General features: G+C 36.3%; 1 protein-coding gene across 9 annotated transcripts in view; it reads right to left on the minus strand.

Moving 5' to 3' along the window:
* The window catches only part of CCSER2 (coiled-coil serine rich protein 2), a 194,794-nt gene that overhangs the window by 77,341 nt on the left and 99,511 nt on the right, over positions 1–17,942 (minus strand). For all 9 annotated transcript variants that reach the window (XM_055275495.2, XM_055275494.2, XM_055275493.2 and 6 more), the window contains 2 exons: positions 15,923–16,085; positions 3,426–3,621 (listed from right to left, as the gene is read on the minus strand). In XM_055275495.2, the coding sequence (XP_055131470.1) occupies positions 3,426–3,621; positions 15,923–16,085 (359 nt within the window). The remainder of the gene's footprint in view (positions 1–3,425; positions 3,622–15,922; positions 16,086–17,942) is intronic.

Raw genomic sequence — 17,942 nt, forward strand, 5'->3', positions numbered from 1 at the left:
CTTAAGGTTAAAAATGTGGGAATGAATTGAAAGTCTGTGTAAGAAACGAACATTTGGCTGGGTGTGGTGGTTCACGCCTGTAATCCCAGCACTTTGGGAGGCCGAGGTGGGCAGATCACAAGGTCACGAGATCGAGACCATCCTGGCTAACACGGTGAAACCCCGTCTCTACTAAAAATACAAAAAATTAGCCGGGCGTGGTAGTGGGCGCCTGTAGTCCCAGCTACTAGGGAAGCTGAGGAAGGAGAATGGCGTGAACCCAGGAGGCGGAGTTTGCAGTGAGCCGAGATTGCGCCATTGCACTCCAGCCTGTGAGACAGCGAGACTTCGTTTCAAAAAAAAAAAAAAAAAAAAAAAAAAGAAACAAACATTTTCCCAGTCTTCTACTTTATTCCCAGCATAAAATCAGGTTTCTTCTTTGGATAAATTACAACCACCTCAGAAGGAAAAACTCTTCACTCAGTAGATGCTGAGGGTCCACTGATATCCATACAATGCCATCAAGTAAAACCAGCCAGTTGACAAGCCTGGCCCATGTACAAAGTCCTGAATAAACAACGAAGAATCATTATAAATTTGAAGAAATATTCCAGAAGAAAGAGAAATCAAAATAAGCATAAAGAACAAAATGACCATTTAAAAAGAGAAAGAATACAGGGAACCAAAGAATTCTCAATAAAATGAAACAAAACAAACAGAAACTCTCTACTTACCATAGTTCCTGAAAGAACAGTTGAATGATATGAATAAGGAATAGTATACACAAAAGTTCTTGGAAATTGAAAATATGATTGCCAAGATAAGCAGTTAAATAAAAATAGACAGCTGGAATATCAAGTACAGAAAATATACCAGGAAACATAACCAAACCCAAAGAAAAAGAAAAACGTATAACAAAAAATAAAAAGGTGAGGAGATTCAATTCAGAAATTCTAGTTTCTGATTACTAAAGATTCCAGAAAGATAACAGATAAAATAAAGGAAAGAGAATAATCATAGAAATAACAAGAACATTTCACAATACATTAATCTCCAAAGAGCCTACTAACTGCCAAAACATCAAGCGGAAAACAACCAACCAACTACCACAAAACTCAAGTCCAAGGACATTACTGTGAAACTGCAGAATGCCAGAAATAAAAGATTAAAAATATTCCAGAGATAAAAACAGGCAAAACACAACGTACAACGGATCAGAATGTAGTAGACCATTCAATGGCTAAATAAGATCCTAGAAAAGCAATGCCCTCAAATTTCTAAGGGAAAACTCTCTTCTATTACAACAAAACTATTTCATACCAACCAAACTTATTAATATCAATCAAATGCGAGCCCAGGATAAAGAGATTTTCAGTAATGAAGTAACTAAAACAGTGTGCCATTCATTAATCCTCTCTTAGGAAGTAAATTAAAGATATATTCCAGCAAAGTGAGAGAATAAACTAGGAAGAAAGAAGACATGCTATCGAAAGAATGGATCCAGTCCCAGATTATGGCAAAAGTTAAGTCCCTGCATGACAGCTCTAGAGAAGCTTTGGACAGTAACCTGTTCAGATGAGAACAGGTTGACTGAGGTGGGGAGGGGGCCAGACATACTGTTTTTTTCATTAAGCCTTTGAATAGTGTATGAATTTTTTTGAAAACTATATATACATATCACATTGATTTTTTTTAATTCAGTCACATTAGAAACAAATTTAAAGAGGCAATGACATGAAATTTTGAACTCGGTCATCTTTTAACTTCTATCAGCATTTGGGAAACTTTAAAGATGACCTAAAAAGATTTTGCAATTTTCTTCTCATAATTTTGCTGCCATCACATAAACAAAAAATAAAGTCAATTTTACCCGTGTGTAGTACCTAAGATTTCAGAGGCCATAATGACAGAAAAGAACCATTAAGAGATTTACAACTTTACACAAAAAACCTCAAAAAACACTTTTTTATTTTTATGGTACCAATCATTGGTTACCAATTCACCTACTACTTACTACCTGAATTATGCTGCTTCTTTCATTATTAGAGGTGGCCTGGTCTTATTAGCTGCTATTTAGTCATGCTTCATGATTCAGGGCAAAACACCCAAACACAAAAGTTGGTACGTGGTATAGCTAGTACAATGACTGGCTCACAGTGGATATTTGACATATTTTACCTATTTCCCACCATTCCCTACCACCTCTTCCCTTTGACACTAAAACTCCTAATCAAAAAATCATCTCCCCAGACCAGCCAACAGAAAAACACTGTATACCAATGCCTGTTTTCTAGTTACAGTTGAACAAGGCTGTAAGCTCAATGTCTGGATAATTCAATCATATAATTTATTTCTGCCTCAAGAGAAGTTGAACAATCCCATATCCAAAAAGGATTCTCCACTCTTTTGTTCCTTAGCTCAGAAAAGTTTCCTTTCAAAACAGTAGTCAAATATCCACAAGAATGGAGAGGAGTAGTACAGAAGATCCCTAACTGAGTAACAGAAAACAATTTACCTGACTTTAACAGAATATTTACATTAACCATCATTTCTAACACAGGAGCCAAATTTCACTTCAACTAGCCTTTCATGTGCATATACCGCGTGTTTTGTTTTGATGGCCACCAGGAATTCTAAGACAGAAAGCAAACAGCAACAGAGAAGTCAGGCTGTTCTTTCTTAACTGTAGTTTTAAGCTAAAGCTGGCTATTCTACAAAGTACAAATACAGATTTAAAACCAAACGAAAGGTATCTACGACTTAAAATTAGTATTTTATTCCTTGATTTTCTGCTATACATCTGACCTTGTCTGTAAGTGCTAAAACAAAGTAAATACTACTGAATCAGATGCCAGGATCCAACATCAGGTTATCCTGTGACTTTGGACAAGTGACATCACTGCTATGAGTCTAGATTTTCTCAAAAAAAAAAAAAAAAAGAAAAGAAAAGAAAAGAAAAGAAAAAAAAAAAAACAGAAGAAGATTAAACTTGAAAATCCCAAACAAAAACTGAATTATGTAACTATCATTACGTAAAGCAAAAATTGTTGTTTCTTATTTGTCACTTAGCTCAAATCATAGTAGCAGCCACTGAATACTGAATGCCTATGTTTCAGGCATTGGATTAGCCAATTTACAACTATTATTTCTAATTCTCTCAACAACCTTATAATGTAGGTATTATGAAAATGAAGAAACAGAAGCAGAGATTGGCTTATCAAATATCACACAACTCATAAATACCAGGGACTGTGTAATGAGACCCTCATGCAATATCCCACAGGTTTTTTCCACAAAACTTTCTACTATATACTATTTACAAGCATTATTCCACAGAAATCTAAAAAGACATGAGAAACCCAAGTAACTATTTTTTTAAAAAAACTAAAGTCAATCAATTTTGCAATTCAAAATATCAGAGCTGGAAATGTTCATTATGTACTCACCTGATGCAGGAGACGTTTCAGTTTGAGTAACTGAGTTTTTACAGCAGTGCAATCCTGAACCATGTGCCGAAGGGTCATCTCATCCAGTATCACTGTATTTTCTGGTACATCAACAAACATCTTCTGAGCCTGGAAAAAGGGCATCCCTCCATAGCTTTCAAAATGACCCAAAGGAGATTCTCTATAGGGAGAGCCTCTGGAAGGGCAGGGAAGAAGGTGGAGGGAAAAGATATACAATACCATTTCAGAAAGAAATAAAGATAATGAAATTATTGCAGTGATTATTACAAATCACTTATCATTATCACCATGGCTCTGACTTGCACTCACCTCAGTCACTGATGTGTTTCCACAAAAGGCACAGCTCTAGTTTATTAAAACAATTATCTTCTGTATCCCCCATCCTTTGTGTATTTTACATACTGGAAGAATAAACCTTTAGGCACCGGAATAGAAACAATACTCTGGAAAGACTTTATCTGAAAAAGTTAAACTTATTCTTCCTTTTCTGCACCGACTGTTGTTCATTAGTTTTTAACTTTGTTTAACTTCTTAAATTGCACACCTTTTTTAGCCCCGTAACGATGCTACCAACATTAACTCTCAGTTTGTATACACCCTTGGACTCCATTTCTTGAAAGTCCCAACAGGCAGTTAAGACAAATTTTTTGTTTTTATATTACTAGTAAAGCATGTTTTCCAATAAAGGTTACTTAAGCTTTTGTAAAAGTTTTATATATACCTCATATTTCCTAATCTTACAGTGCATTAAAAAAAATCTACTCTCGGTGAAACCTTGTCCCTACTAAAAATACAAAAAATTAGCCAGGCGTGGTGGCACGTGCCTGTAATCCTAGATACTTGGGAGGCTAATGCAGGAGAATCCCTTGATCCCGGGAGGCAGAGGTTGCAGTGAGCCAAGATCGCGCCACTACACTCCGAGCTGGGCAACAGAGCGAGACTCCATTTCAAAAAAAAAAAAAAAAAAAAAAATCTACTCTAAAATTTTTTACACTTCCCTTCAGTTTCATACAATAACATACATGCTGAATAAGGAAAAAAATAAAAGTAATGTGTTTCATGGGAGTAAAAAGCAAAATATTTTAACCAGAAGTCATAGTTATAGCAATTTAAAAATTGCTACCTTAATTCCAGTTGGTTCTTAAATTGTGACGAGAACTTTTTTTTTTTTGAGACAGAGTCTTGCTCAGTCACCCAGGCTGGACTGCAATGGTATGATCTTGGCTCATTGTAACCTCTGCCTCCGGAGTTCAAGCGATTCTCCTGCCTCAAACTCCTGAGTAGCTGGGATTACAGGCACCCACCATCATGCCTGACTAATTTTTGTATTTTTGTAGAGAGGGGGTTTCACCATGTTGGCCAGGCTGGTCTTGAACTTCTGACCTCAGTTGATCCACCTGCCTTGGCCTTCCGAAGTTCTGGGATTACAGGTGTGAGCCACCATGCCCGGCCGAGAACTTCTAATATATGTGAAATCGCACTCGCTGTCTGTGTGTGTGTGTGTGTGTGTGTGTGTGTGTGTGTGTGTGTATATTTGGTTGGCTAGTTAGTAAGTAGAGACGGGTTGCTCAGGCTGGTCTTGAACTTCTAGCAAAATTTCAATAAATAAGACATTGAAAAAATATTATCTCCAATATAATAGCTATTTTAAAATCAAGATTAAAGTTAAATTCATAATGCATTAAGTGTACAAAAATTCCAACACATTAAATTTCAACCATATTGAAATCGTAGAAATATGGTTTCTACCAAATTTTCTAGCTTTTAACAAATATTCCCAAATCTCTGAATTCTCAAATATTCAGTATGAGGTTGATTTTTACAAGATCATTTTTCTCTGAAACTACTTCTCATTAAGTACTTCAGGCCCAACTTTCTTTTAACCCAAGAAAAAGATTTTTAGAAATTTTCAAACTGTTGATCTTATGATGCCACAGACAGCCTGAATCCTATTTATTCTTCAACTTCTTCCCTCACCACACCTTCCTCCCGCAGAGTGACTTCCTTTTTTTTTTTTTTTTTTTTTTTTCTTGAGACAGAGTCTCACTCTGTCCCCCAGGCTGGAGTGCAGTGGTGTGATCTCGGCTCACTGCAAGCTCCGCCTCGGGGGTTCACGCCATTCCTCTGCCTCAGCCTCCCAAGGAGCTGGGACTACAGGCGCCCACTACCACGCCCAGCTAATTTTTTGTATTTTTAATAGAGACGGGGTTTCACCGTGTTAGCCAGGATGGTCTCGATCTCCTGACCTCGTGATCCACCCACCTTGGCCTCCCAAAGTGCTGGGATTACAGGCGTGAGCCACCGCGCCCGGCCCAGAGTGACTTCTTAATTCATACCTAATTACCTGAGATTCCCAAAGCATGCTACAATCTCATCTCCAAACCCACAACCTCTGAGTAGTCTTTGCCATTCTCTCCATTCTGCCCTCCACTGTGCACACTTGATCTAGATAATTCCTCTTCATCTTAAATCAGCTGACACTACTTCAGAGAACACTTCCTTAAATCCCCTAAGGCAGGACTTGGCACTTCCACAGGTGTTTTTATAGAGATCTGTACTGTGTCCCATTATAGTATTTATTACAGTATACTTTGTTTGCAATTCAGGCCAAATTATAAACTCCATGAAGGAATGAACTGTGTACTCTTTTCCTTTGCATCTGAGTTTTCGGTTTTCTAGTTTATTTATTTATTTATTATTATTATTATTATTACTGTGCACTGAATGGGTAAGGAACATGTATTTTAACCACTAGAATTTTTTTTAAAAGCTTATATCTCCGAGATTCTAAAATTCTGTAGCTGTCACATGACAAAAGCACTGCTTTAGAACTATAATCTGAATAGTTAATAATCAAATTAAAAGGTACTTCTTATTTTGCCAAGTGAGAGAGCATTAGAAAGGGAATATACTGAAGGAGACTGGTTTGCAGGCTATACCATGAGAATCAGGTATGGTATATGGACATATATTGACATAAATGTGATCCAAATGCATGGGACTAATAAATTTAAAATGTTTTAAGGAAGAGTCAACAAGTCTTGTTCACTAACTGAAACAAAGAACTGACATCTAGAAAAGCCACAACAGCCAGCTCTCACCTCAGATTTAGGTTTAAATCCTATCTGACAGTAACTAGCTGTTGAAAATATTTATTATCTTTGGGTCATAGTTTCTTCAACTCTCAATGTTCTCTACTGCTCATTGAACAAAGTTTATATGCCTTAGGTTGCATTTCAAATACCTCCACCATGAGATTCAAAATTAACCCTGTATTTTCTCTTAGTACTGAAATGCTACTTTCTTCAGAAGACCTTCCTGATCCCCTCAACTAGATAAAACTATCATTTTATGATCCTTAATTTGTTTCACAGCATAAACTAAAGAAACCTATGTACTTTTCAACTCTAATTGGATTGTAAGCCCTTTGAAAACAGAGCCATATCTTATTCATTTTAATATTATCTGCACAGATCATTTGAGTCCAAATTCAGCTGCCACTTACTAGCTACACAACACACAGGGCAAGTTACCAAATCCCTCTATGCTTCATTTCCTAATCTATGAAACGGGCAAAATAACAATACTTGTCTTCTTAGGTTAGTATAAGACTTAAATGAGGTAATATATGTTAAAGTGCTTGGACTAATACATAATATATAGTAAATATTAAATAAAAATGACTTACTATCATATTAAGTTTCCAACCTCTTTATCTTGAAACATTTCTTCAAATAGAAGTATCAAAAGAATACTACAATGAACAACAACATACCCTTCACCTATATTTAGCAACTGTTAAAATACTGACACATTTGCTTTGCATCTATGTATTTGTTGCTAAACCATCTGACAACAAATTAAAAGTGACATAAAATCCCACTGGGAGAAACACATGAAGTTTTCTGGGGGAAAAAATCAATATAACAGAGAAATCTAAGAGACAGAAAGAGGCAAAGATGGAACAGAAAGCAAATATATAACAGGGATTATTTTCAGAAAATAAAAGGAGACTATGAAGATAGGAGGGAGTGGGAACATAAGACAGAAAGATAATGAAGATTTTAATCTCAGATTTTGAGATTTCAGATTCTAAGAAGATGATGCAGTTTCCACATTAAAAAATAAATCTCAGAATGGGTGGTAAAATCACTTTCTAAGACTAAAGACACAAATCCAGGGGCAAATGTGTAAGAAGGGTAATAAAAAATAAGAGATGAAGGGGGAATTACTGGCCATAATCCCCCACATTAAGTTGATAAATTTGTACTTCTGTATAAATTTTAACATTCATGAATTTCTAACAGAAACTGCGGTAGTGAGAGCAACACGAAGACTGCAAAGCTGCTGTGGCATGAACACACTAGAATGCTAGTAGCCATGTGTTAGTGAAGTGAGATCTTATGTGCCCGATCATAGCCCAGGCAGGCAAGTAAATATGAAGAAATGAACCATTAGAGATATGGGTGAAGGCAAAAATGAGTTCAGTGGTTTCAAAGGCATGAGAAATGAAAGCCCACTGTCTCCAATATTATCTATCCTTGTTCTTTAAGTGCTGCCAATAAAAACAACAAGATAAAAAAAAATGATGCAAACTAGAGAAAAGAATCTTGAAGAGATAACCTTCTTTACCCACTTAAACATACAGTAGCAGAACCTGATATTAAACCCACAAGCATACAAATCATTGCTGCATAATTATTTAATGCAGTTTTAAAGGAATTTCTCCAAATTCTATGGCTATACCCATATACTTACAAATAACTTTATTCTTCCCACTCCCAACAGAACTTCTTGATTACTAAGATGTGTGATTTCGTGCTAATCTAAAAGTTTGTGATTGATAGGTTAGACTGGCAAGTGCGGATGTTTGTACATCTGTGTGTGTGTGTGTGTGTGTGTGTGTGTGTGTGTGTGTGTGTACGTGTGTGGGGTGGGGAGATTTTTCTTCTTCATTTCTTATGTAACCTGAGTCACAGTTTTGATTTTATAAAATCATTAGTGTTTCATCACCATTACTAAAAACTTTATACTAAAAGTTAAACATACGTATTTTTATGTTTGTGGTAACATTTTAACACAATCCCAATCAAAATTTCAGCAAGTTATTTTGAGGATATTGGCAAGGTGATTCTAAATTTTTTATTAGAACAGGCAAAAGACCCAAAACATCCAAAACAATATTGAAGAAGAAGAAAGTCGAAGGCCTAACACTACTCAGCTTCAAGACTTACTATACAAAGCTACAGTCATCAAAATGACATGTGTGGTATTGGCAAAAGAACCGACATATCAACTGAATACAATAGAGAGCTCAGAAATAGACCCATATATACATAGTCAATTGATCTCTGACAAAGGAGCAAAGGCAATTCAAAACAGAGTATAAAAGATAGTCTTTTCAACAAATGAGACTAGAACTGGACATCTACAAACAAAAAGAATGACTTTAAATTATCCACAAAAATTAAGTCAAAATGAATCAAACGCCTAAATGCAAAATGCGAAACTATAAAATTCGTATAATACGAAAAGGGAGAAAATCTAGGTGACTTTGGATTTGGCAATGAGTTTTTTGGATACAATATGAAAAGTGCAACCCAAGAAAGAACAAATGGATGTTGGAAATGTTAAAAATTTTTGAAAATCTGTCCTGCAAAACGTACTATCAAGAGAATAAGCCACAGACTGGAAGATATTATTTGCAAAACATATATCTGATAAAGGATTAGTATCTAAAATATAAAAAGAACTCTTAAAACTCAACAAGAGAATAAATAACCCAATTTTAAAATGGGCAAATAGCTAGAGGCCATTATTCTAAGCGAATTAACGCTGGAAGAGAAAACCAAACACCACATGTTCTCACTTATAAGTGGGAGCTAAACATTGTACTCACAGACATAACAATGGTAACACAGACACTGGGGACTACTAGACACGAGAGGGAAAGAGGAGCAAGGGTTGAAAAATTGTTGGATACTATGCTCACTACCTGGGTGAAGGGATCATCTATATTCCAAACCTCAGTATCACACAATATATCCATGTATATGTGACACAAACCTGCGTATGTACCCACTGAATCTAAAGTAAAAGTTGAAATTATAAAAAATAAAATAAAAATGAGCAAAGATCTGAACAGACACATCACCAAAGAAGATATATAGATGGCAAATAAGCACGTGAGAAAATGTTCAACATCATTTATCATTAGAGAACTGCAAATTAAAACAACATTGAAATACCACTACATACCTAATGGTTAATGTCCAAAGCATAGTACCAAATGCTGATGAGGATATGGAGCAGCAACAGAAGCTCTCATTCATTGCTGGTGGAAATGCAAAAGGGTAAAGCAACTTTGGAAGACAGTTTGGCAGTTTCCTACCAAATTAAACATATGCTTCCCATATGACCCAGCAATAGTGTTCCTTGATATTTACCAAAATGAGGTGAAAAATGTACGCCCATGCAAAAATCTGTATATAAATGTTTATAGCAGTTTTATTAATAATTGTTAAAACTTGAAAGCAACCAAGATGTTTTTCAGTAAGTAAATGAATAAACAAACTGTAGTACAGCCATACAACGAATTATTATTCAGTAATGTTTTTTTGAGACAGGGTCTCTCTCTGTTGTCCAGGCTGGAGAGTGGGGTGATTTCGGCTCACTGCAGCCTCAACCTCCTGGGCTCAAGTGATCCCCCTACCTCAGCCTCCCGAGTAGATGGGACTATAGACACGTGCCACCACACCCAGCTAATTTTTTTGATTTTTTTGTCAAGACGAGGACTCAATATGTGCCCAGGTTGTTCCTGAACTCCTGAACTCAAGCTATCCTCCTGCCTTGGCCTCTCAAAGTGCTGAGACTGCAGGCATGAGCCACTGCACCTGGCCAATTTTTTTTTTTTTAATGAGGTATCAAGCCACAAAAATACGTAGAGGAATCTTACATGTATTTTGGTAAGTGAAAGAAGCCAATCTGAAAAGACTATCTACTCTCTGATTATAGCTCTCTGGCATTCTGGAAAAGGCAAAACTGTAGAAACAGCAAAAAAGATCAGTATTTACCAGGAGTTCAGGAAAAGAAAGGAGGGATGAATAAGTGGAACACACAGAATTTGAAGGGTAGTGAAACTATTCTGTATGATACTATAATGGTATGGCATTATACATTTGTCAAGGCCCATAGGATATACAAAACAGAGTGAACCTTAATATAAACTATGAATTTTAGTAAATAATAAAATATGAATATTGACTCATCAATTATAATACAATCATGCAAGATGTTAATCATAGGAGAAACTGTATCTAACGGAATGTGAGAAAGCATATGAGAACTCTATTTTTGCTCAATTTTTCTGTAAACCCAAAGCTGCTCTAAAAAATAAAATCTATTAGTTAAAAAAAAGAAAAATAAAGCATGACAAATGAAGAGAAACACTGCCAGAATAACAGAGATTTCTAAAACTCCATTCCTCCATTAAAGTACTAAGAACACTGGCAAATTTGTCAAAATCAACTTTTTCAGAACTCTAGAAATCAGCCAAATGCTTACAACAACTAAGGAGCATTTAATCAACAAAAACTGCTGAATCTCAGAGAAACAGCAAGCTCTGTGGCATTTTAATTTATCCAATAGCCACGCCCATCTCCTTACCTTTGTGGTAGCCTGAGAACCAAAAGTATTACAACAAGCATGGCAGCTGTGAAATCTAGCAGTCACTAGAGATTGGGGGACAAAATGGGTTTAGAACTCTCCAAAAAGCACCACTCCCAAAGAACTGCTATGATCTGATCTCTCTGGCTGCTCCCTAGAAAAAGCCCATTCTCAGGAGTTGGTGTGAGCTGATTCAAAGCTTGTTCGGCTATTCCCTTATCCCTAGCACATTGCTTAAAATCTCAGCTGCCTGAAATGGCAATACCTTGAAATGGGACAAACAAGAAGCTGACCAAAAATCATAAAAGGAAAACCTGAGGAAAGAAATGTCCACAAGAGGCTTTGAAATGCTCCAATATAGTCTTGGGAATAGAGAAGAACATATACATGTATAGGCTGTGTATGTACATGCCAAGGAAATACCAGAGAATTCCCTAATCTTCCACCTTTGGCTGACTTTGAAACTCTGAACAAGCAGGAAGTGAAGGCCAAGGCAGAGCTGCAAACTACTTACGGGACTGCAGGTGTGCCTAAGCTGCAAACTACTTACAGGTGCTGCAGGTGTGCCTAAGCAAACACACAGAGCCCCCTGGTGGAGGCTGGGAGACTTATTAGTTCAAGGCATTCAATGAAATCTCCATCCAACCATTAGCTGACCACTAATCAAACCAAGCAAAGACGTCAAGTATTTTTTTAAAATACAGACTTTTTATAGAATCTGTCTAGAAAAGTCAGTAAACAACCACAAAAAACACAACAACAAATCCTAGCCAGGGAGAAATATGATTTAAGTAGTTTTCACGTTATTTGTATTTATTTTTTCAAATTTTTTGTGACAAGCAAGGAATGATGCTAATACATTCCCTTAGTTAAGTGGCCAGAGTGAAGTGGGGAGGGGCAGAAAGAACGTAACTAATGACCAAACATATCCCAAATTTGATGAAAAACATTAATCTGCATATCTAGGAGGCTCAACAAACTACATATATGATAAACTAAAAGAGAGGCACATTATAATTTTAACCGTTGAAAGCCAAAGAAAAAGTGAAAATCCTTAATGCAGAAAAAAAGCGGGGGGGCGGGGCAGGGGGACTCATCATGTGGAAGACACACTCAGTAACATTAACAGCTGATTTTTCATCAGAAAGCATGGGGGCTGAAATATTACAAGGAACACTGCCAACCAAGAAGTCTACATCTGGCAAAACTACCCTTCAAAATAAAAGAGAAATTAAGACATTCCCAGATAAACAAAAACAGAGGATTTATTGCTAAAACACCTTCCCTACAAGATACAGTGAAGTTGGAGACTTGAACATCTCACTTTCAATAATGGACAGAACAATTAGAGATATATAAGAAAGCAGAAGATTTACGCAATATTATAAACCAACAAGACCAAAAAGACATCTACAGAATATCTATAAAAATTAAATTAGCAATCAAAAAACTGCCACAAAAAAAAGCCCAGGCCCAAATAACTTCACTGGTCAATACTACAAAACATTCAAAGAAGAATTCACAAAAATCCTCCACAAACTCTTCCCAAAAGTAGAAGTGAAAGGAATACTTCCCAATTCAATCTGTATGGTCCTGATATCAAACAAGACAAGGATATCTCAAGAAGAAAAGCAAAACAAAACTACAGATCAATATTTCTTAAGAATATGTATATACACACAAAAAAAATCTTCAACAAAATACTAGCAAACTGAATCACACAACATACCAACACAACACACAACATACCAAAGAATTATATACCATGACCAAGTGGACGTTTGCCAAGAAATGTAAGGTTGGTTCAACATCTGAAAAACAGCCAATGTATTACTCCACATTAGTAGAATGAAAGCGGAAAAAAAAGATTATCTCCATAGACACAGAAAAAGTAATTGACAAAATCCAACACCCTTTCATGATAAAAACACTCAACTATCCATGAATGGAAGGCAACTTCAAACTGATAAAAGTCTCTTTTAAAATCCACAGCTAACATCACATTAACAGTAAAATGTTTAAAATATTTATTTTCCCCCTAATATCAGAAACAAGACACACCTATTGGCTTTCACCACTTCTACTCAACATAGCAATTATGCAAAAGATAAAAAGAAATTTTTATCCAAAATGGAAAGGAAAAGGTAAAAACTATTGGCAGATAACATATCTTGTATATAGAAAATCGCACAGCTGGGGTCCCCAAGCCCCTAGCCAGGGACCAGTACGAGTCTGTGATCTGTTAGGAACCAGGCGGCACAGCAGGAGGTAAGCAGAGGGCATGCATGCAAGCATTACTGCTTATCCGACAGGAGCTCCACCTCCTGTCATATCGGCGGCAGCATTAGATTCTCATAGGAGCACGAACCCTATTGTGAGTTGCGCATGCAAGGGATCTAGGTTGAACACCCCTTATGAGAATCTAACTAAGGCCTGATGATTTGACGTGGAAGAGTTTCATCCCAATCCCAAAACCATCCCCCAACCTCCCACCCACGGCCTGTGGAAAATTTGTCTTCCAGGAGACTGGTCCTTGGTGCCAAAAAGGTTGGAGACCACTGTCCTACAGGACTAAGCAAACAGAGGGTTAAATGACTCATGTACATGAACACTGCAGCCACTCAGGACTGCAGCAAAGCTTACAATAAAGAGGGAAAGTGGGCCAAGAGCCAAGCCTTTTGTAAGCTCCAGGTAGCCAGTAAAGAGTTGATAACAGCCAAATGCCCTAAGTCTCAAAAAATGGGACTTAAAATCACTTCCTTTAGAAGTGACAATGAGAAATGAGGACAAAAACCCATCTCTAAACAGTGAAGTATTAGGGTGACTGGAAAATAAGAATCTTTGGTGTAAAAATGTTGCTGGGGAAGTAGTACATTTGGGAAAGGGCTAGGTTTCAGTTATGATTAGGAGAACGTAGGTAAAGAGATGAAGAATGTGAGTTTGCTAGGATATGAGAGAATTCCAGATAGCATATCAAAAGGTGTAGAAAAAAAGGAGGTCTGGGCAGAAAAGAAGAGAGGAAGATTAGGCCAGGTAAAAAGACAGAGCAGTATTACGATGAGAACATGAGTGGATGTATTAGTTCTCAACCACCAGTCTTCCCAACACCCCTGAGTTACGGATAAGGCATGATCCTGTAACTAATGACAATAATAATGGGAGTTAAGGGACAGAAGAAAGCGAAGCAACAGTCAGGAAGTTTTAGAATGGAAATAGGACTTTTGCACATGCAATATTGAAAAGGCCCTGGGGCTAGTATACCCAAACCTTTCTAATATTAAGGCACAGAGGGAAATTAATAGTTTTAAGGCATGCTGGGGTAAGGCTCATCTTGGAGGAGGTTTCTTTTTGTACCACCCATCCCATAACTTGCTGAGGTGGATCTAGGTGTCTCAAAACCAGCACCAACACCCCAAAGATTGAGAGTTTCAATAAACGGATCAATCTATAACCATTCACAACAAACCAGTGTACCTCAGCCCAATTGTTGGGAAGTTCTATGCTAAGTCAGTCAAATTAGCAACCCCTAAGAATGCTGTGCATTTTTCCCTCCTCAGTAAAAATCACTCATGTGGATGATCCACACCATAGTCCCTTAAAATACACTAAGTAGAAGGGATTTGTGATCATATGTTTTGGAAAATGGCTACATATTATATCTTTTACCACCTTTTGAAAAACACAGTACTATATTTATACATAAAAGCACAATGGAGTCCACCACTTAAAAAATGTTTATCATCTATTCATTCTCATACTAATTTGACCAGGGACCCTCTCTTTTCTTACAACTGCTGACATCCAAGGAACACAGTTGTTTGAAAATGTTGCTTAACTTTTCTGACAAATTAATTCAGGAAAAAAACACATCCTTTATATTATGCATACTGTATATGTTGTAATAAATTGAATTTTATTCTTTGCTTTTGCTGCAAAGAATCTTAGAATCAATTTTTTCCCTCACTTTAGGAACTACACAACTCCATGTTTTTCTTCCATTATTTCTTTAAACCCATTGTACTATTTGTATTGTAAATGTGCTCCAAAATGACCTGAAATCCCTGTGGAATGAGATAAGAAAGTGAAAAGGAAAAACTAGTAACTTCCATAGAGTGCCTACTGTAAACTAGACACTACTCTAGGCACTTTTATCCCTGATTCTCAAACACTGAGAGAAAGATATTATTAATTATGTTTTAAAGATAGTAAAGTGAAGTAGAGATGGTTTAAATAAATCATCTAAGCTTGCAAAGCTAATCTGCGCCAGGTCAGGTTTTGATCCCGGGTTTGAATGACTATGGAGCCTCATTACAAAATAAGATCTGATCAATTTAAAAACTATCCTCTACTCTGAAAAAAAAAATGACTAAATGGTACCTTCAGCACTAAACAGTACCTTCTGTTTTTAATGGTATTTGTGGAATTTTTAAATTTTAACTTATTACATGAGCAAAAGACCAATCACTTGGCACTAATTTTAAATATTATTTGGAAAAACTATGAAATTTAACAAAGTTAACATTTAATTATTTCCAAATGACAGCTAGAAAATCATACCATAACTTGAAGTCCAAAAAGCAGATATAAACAGAGTATTTATATTTAAGATAAAACTAATGAAAAAACATTGGGCCAAAAAGAACAAATTAGACATATTATTCCAATTAGTACCACATAAAACTTGAAGTGCTTTTTGGTGCCTCTAAAAACAAACCTGACAAAAACAGGTTTTTTGAGGGTTGTGGGAAAGGGAGAATTATAATTCAAAATCAGAGGACAGCAAATGAAATCTAAGTCAGAACAGTACTTACCTGCTCAAGTCACTTTTTCCATGGTGATGATAGTGGTCAGGGTGGCTGAGGTGGTAATGCTCCTGTCCACTCCACCTCTGGGGTGGCCTTTTCCAAAAACCTTCCTGAGGCTGCCGAACATTTCTGTCTGGTCGGTCAAAGCGGTTCATATTGTCACACTCCACTAGACAGATTCAAAAGCAAAAGACTATAAACATGTACATACTCCATAAAAGTTGACTCTTACAGCTTGATAATTAAATGCTGTAAATAAAATAAAAATAATAGTTTAAAAATATCAGCCATTTACGCTAATCACAACACAATATCAAGATTTCTAAAAGCATAAGCAGTTCTTCTGGTGAAAACTGAACTTAGTATTATTCAAAATGAAGTAAATTATAATACTTTTACATTATAGTCATATAAACAATTAACTGCCACACTGTTTTAAAACAGGCAAATTATCCTTGAAATCAACATTATACATTTTAAACACTCATAATCAGTTTTAGGTGGTTTTCATCACTGTCACAAGTTGGCTCTGATTTCAGAATGAAAATGACAGGAAACAGCAGATTTTTAAGAGAACTCATTCCTATAAAGGACTGCTACAATTAATTTTCACTGATCTCAAGAAGCACAAATTAACTTTTCATCACAAACAAATCACAATTTTAAAATTAAGCTCACATTTTCAGAAAGTAAGACGCTTCAATCTGCCTGCAGTAAGAGCTTGTTCAAAAAGTCTAAAATGCCACTGAAAACAAAGCCAGTACTTTGCAGCAACAAACAGCACACTCCCTTAAATCCAAATACCACAAAAACACGAAAAGAATCTCTTTGCAACACCCCAAGCTTCTTCACTTACCCAAATACTTTTTCCTCACATATCTGAGCACTCACTAAGAGAGTTAGTTTGCACAAGGGAGGCATTGTGTTACCGGCTGCCTACTCAGACATAGTTGCACCCAAGGCACTGCTGAACAGGCCTTCCTTCCTGCTCAAAACCCAGCCCTCCCTGTGGGAAGCAAGCCCAGTTTGCCCTGTGACTCCATCTTCACTCAGTGCTTACATAGCTACTGACTTAGGACGGTTACTAAAAATACTGCTAAACACTAACCCAAGCCACAAAACAGGAAAGGTTTCTCTAGTCTGAGAACTACTACATGAGAAAGTTCAAGTCCTGCATGTTCAGAATTCCTTGTAATAAAAAGCTATAAAAATCAACATAATCATAATCCCCATTAAAAAAAAAAAAAACCTCGCTTATTTAAATTACTGTTTCACTGAACCAAAAACTTGAATTTGAAACATGACGAGTGTTTCATTACAGTATACCGGATAAAAACAAACTTTGGCATTCCAAAAAAGGATATTGTAGTTTAAAAAGTATAGATGTTCAGTTCTCATATATACTGAATTCATTTTAATGTATTTCCTCTAAATGTATAACAATTTAAAACATTTTTAAAAGGACACTGAAATTTTGTTTATATTCATTATAGTCACCTTGAGGAAGAAGAAATATACATTTAATAATGTGAAAAAAGATTTTTTGTTCATGTTTTAAAAGAAGCCTTATATTTGAACTTATTTCAATTTGTTGTCATCTTACAGGAATAAACCAAGTTTTTTTTTTTTTTTAAAGTTCAGTTATAGAAAACTTCACAAATAAAGGCATGGTGACCATTATGTCCAAAAATGTCAGAAGTAGAAAATAAGATAGCAAAAGAAAATTTAAAGTAATCATTTCGAGAAGGTTTTTCTTTTTGTTTGAGACAGGGTCTCAATCTGTCACCCAGGATAGAGTATAGTGGTGCAATCATAGCTCACTGTAACCCCAAACTCCTTAGCTCAAGTGATCCTTCCACCTCAACAACCTCCAGAGCAGCTAAGACTACAGGCACGAGCCACCACGGAGAGTCTTTTTTTTTTTTTTTTTTTAGAGATGGGGTCTTATATATGCTACCCAGGCTGGTCTCAAAATCCTGGCCTCAAGGGATTCTTCCACTTCAGATTCCCAAAGTGCTGGGCTTAC

The sequence above is a fragment of the Symphalangus syndactylus genome, chromosome 4 (assembly GCF_028878055.3).
Source record: "Symphalangus syndactylus isolate Jambi chromosome 4, NHGRI_mSymSyn1-v2.1_pri, whole genome shotgun sequence".
NCBI classification, from domain to species: Eukaryota; Metazoa; Chordata; class Mammalia; order Primates; family Hylobatidae; genus Symphalangus; species Symphalangus syndactylus.